The 3,551-nt window shown below is 33.9% G+C and overlaps 1 protein-coding gene across 1 annotated transcript; it reads left to right on the plus strand.

The window, feature by feature from the left end:
* Positions 1-713: 713 nt before the first annotated feature.
* On the plus strand, positions 714-2,622 carry LOC134709266 (carbohydrate sulfotransferase 11-like). The gene has a single exon (XM_063569435.1). It carries the CDS (start codon positions 814-816, stop codon positions 1,807-1,809), a length of 996 nt encoding a protein of 331 aa, XP_063425505.1. The 5' UTR covers positions 714-813; the 3' UTR covers positions 1,810-2,622.
* Positions 2,623-3,551: the final 929 nt, after the last annotated feature.

A 3,551-nucleotide genomic window follows, 5' to 3' on the forward strand; every position in this document is an offset into this window, starting at 1 on the left:
ACAATGTCAAACAGGGTCCCCTTGTCCCACCGAGCTGTTTGTGATTGTCAAATTATAAAATAAGCCAGTAAAATGATATTTGTACCCTTTACATATCAGCTCTGGAACTAGCTTACATAATGTAGATTATCATCCGATTTTTTAAATAATCTACTTTAGATTATCGTGTTATGTTCTATTTACTATTGTTTGAGTTTTGGCCTTTTTCTTTTTTATCCATGGCGTTGGGAGTTTACTTTCGATCTATGAGTTTGAATGTCTCTTTTATGTCTTCCGTCTTTAATTTACGAAGAGTTGAACTGTTTGAATTCTGATGGTTTTCTATGTATTTAAAATCACCGATCCACTTCAGCCCTGTGTACAAATGCACTGGCATCATTCTAAAGATTTTATTATACCTATGATAAGTGGAGAGATGAGTTGAAATTTGATTTTTTTTTTATTCCAACAAGAAAAAAAAGTGAAAAGAATTAAGTCAATGTAAATCATACAATAAACACAACTCTATAGAACAAAGCAACACTACTTGCTTCATTGTAGATAGCCTTGCTTGAATGTATCTTTTGAGTTTTTATCCGTTAAAATCTTGAAGGGATTTAATAATTTATTAACTGTACTGAAACTCTCACCGATAGATTGTGTAAAGTAAAATGTGTATTTTTTAAGTTCATTAATTTACAACACTAACAATCTAAATCTTTTTGACAGAGTTTTACAACCGTGACGAAGGAAAATGAGATATCTCAAGAAAACGAAGTTAGAGAACGCTGTTCAAAAATCAACTATTCTTATGACCAGAAGATTCCTGATAACATGTTCAGAAACAGCCTTCTACCACTAAAAAAGTACAATGTTACGTTTTGTAGAGTACCAAAAGGGGCATCAACATTTTGGACACGACTATTGGTGTGTTTAGAGAGAGATTTATGGAAACCACCTTTTGTGTTTAAACCAAATGATGGCAGTGTTAAATTAAAAAATGACTTTAGTAAGTTTTCAGTGCGAAAGGCATATGAATTAGTGAAGAATACAAAAAATGTTATGTTTAGTAGAAATCCCTTTTCAAGAGTATTTTCGTTCTACGTAGATAAACTATTTTCTCCAAATCCATTTTATTGGAATGATCTTGGTATTGGAATAACTAAACGAAGCCGAGGAATTGCAACATGTGGACATGACGTGACATTTAATGAGTTTGTTGATTATATTATTAATACTCCATCCAGAATGAGAGAGTACCATATCATGCCAACCAATGACATTTGCCGTCCGTGTAAAATTCATTACAGCTTTATTGGCAAAATGGAAAATTTTGAAAACGATGTTTCTAGAATACTTAAAGAAATCGGTGCGGAGTCATATCCTTATTTTACAGAAAATTTTAATAAAGAATATACATCGGACGCTATCTATGATATTGTACAAGCTTATTTTGAAAATCGAAGGGATTCAGATAAATGTATAGACCGCCATACTGGAATTAAACGTGTTTGGCTAAAGTTGCAAATAAGAGGAATAATTTCACAAACAATCAAAGTTCCTTTCACATCGAAAGAATCATTGAGTCTCTCTCTTCCGAAATTACTCAAGAGTATTATCAAAGCACGTGATATATCGGAAAAGGTAGACATGAAAGCCCAAAAGAAAATGTATATTACACAGGCATACTCAATTTTACCGTTGGATACCATGTTTAAGCTCCAATCAGTATACAAAAAGGATTTACAAATATTCAACTATGAACTCTTTCCTAAACATTTGTTTGGACAAAGAGGAAACAGTACAATAGATATATTTTGTTTAAAATAAGAAACTTAAAAAAACGCAATTGATATTACAATCGATAAGTCTTCTTCCATGGAAATAATTTAAGGCGAAGTGTCTTTTATCAACTACTCCACTATTATGAATAAAAATATACAATTAGCTTAATACCATCTTCGCTAGCCAAGGATCAACTCCCGCTCTCTTCGCCCTTGGCGGATTGAGATAAAATTTCGGAGACACAATGTCGTTTTTTATTGGTTGCAGTCAAAACTCGCTGCATCCAATCAAAATGCGCCTACTGACATGATCACGTGTAAATGTAGAAAGTGTTTGTAAACAATTGCCACGTGTTTTTTGTGCAACAAGTCCGTACATTCCTAAACATACGACTATACTTAGTGAAAGCTTGAAGGTTTGTAATCAACAAATAGAAGTTCCTGTGTATGTTTCATGCACAAATGCATGAATGTTGACGTATATTTTCATTTCCGGATTTACCAAGGGTGTAGAACCTAGACGCTACCGTGCTTTTACCTCCAAATTGAAGAGTTCAAGTGCTACCATTGGTCAAGAATTATGTATTCGGAATTGGAGTGATTATTATCTTCCGATAGATGGCGCAACATTGCTAATACAAATGTTGGCTCAATCCGCCAAGGGTGAAGAGAGCGTGAGTGGATCGTAAGCCTTGGCTAGCGAAGATGGCTTAATACTAAAATTTATGATAAAAGAGATGATTTTTCATTTCCTATCGTTAATTATCCATCTTTAGATGGTGACGTTCCCTTGTCACCATCTTACGGTGTTTATATATCTCAACTTGTACGATTCGTTCGTGCATGTAACGATGTTTTAGATTTTAACAATAGAAATTTATGTATTACTTTAAACTTGTTACACCAGGGTTTTCGATATCACAAACTAGTCAAAACATTTACTAAATTTTATCATTTGTATAAGGACATCATTTGTAAATATAGCTCAACATGCAGACGTCTTATACGTTCATGTATTTCAAATCCTATTTTTTATGGAAATATTCTTTTTAAAGCCAAAAATGTCATTATCTACCTCAGAAACTAACAAAACCCTTAAATAGACTTATTAAGACTTGTTAAGAAGGGATAAAGTTACGATACTGTTGTCAATTCATCAAAGATTGCATATTTTGGCGTTAATATTGATTCACTTATAGGGTCTTTGCATCGGAACTAAACACATTTATTCAAAAACCAGTTGTTGGTATGACACGGCTTTTGCTCATCTCATATATGTTATGATGGTATGATACTAAACCCCTAACGGGAAGGATAGTGCCTGATAATCGTATGATGAAATCATAATCTTTCAATCAGTTTAATTGAAGTCTGTAGCTGGCATGTCAGTTAACTGCTGGTAGTCTGTTGTTATTTATGTATTATTGTCATTTTGTTTACTTTCTGTGGTTTCATATTCTGACATCAGACTCGGATTTCTCTTAAACTGAATTTTAATGTGCGTATTGTTATGCGTTTACTTTTCTACGTTGACTAGAGGTATAGGGGAAGGGTTGAGATCTCATAAACATGTTTCATCCAGCCGCATTTTTGCGCCTGTCCCAATTCAGGAGCCTCTGGCCTTTGTTAGTCTTGTATTATTTTAATTTTAGTTTCTTGTATACAATTTGGAAATTAGAATGGCGTTCATTATCACTGAACTAGTTTAGGGGCCAACTGAGGGACGCCTCCGGGTGCGGGAGTTTCTCGCTACAATGAAGACCTGTTGGTGACCTTCTGTTGTCGTTT

The sequence above is a fragment of the Mytilus trossulus genome, chromosome 3 (assembly GCF_036588685.1).
Source record: "Mytilus trossulus isolate FHL-02 chromosome 3, PNRI_Mtr1.1.1.hap1, whole genome shotgun sequence".
Lineage (NCBI taxonomy): Eukaryota > Metazoa > Mollusca > Bivalvia > Mytilida > Mytilidae > Mytilus > Mytilus trossulus.

Coding starts and splice junctions, on each gene's coding strand:
- LOC134709266 (XM_063569435.1), top strand. CDS start 814: ATGTTCAGAAACAGCCTTCTACCACTAAAAAAGTACAATGTTACGTTT.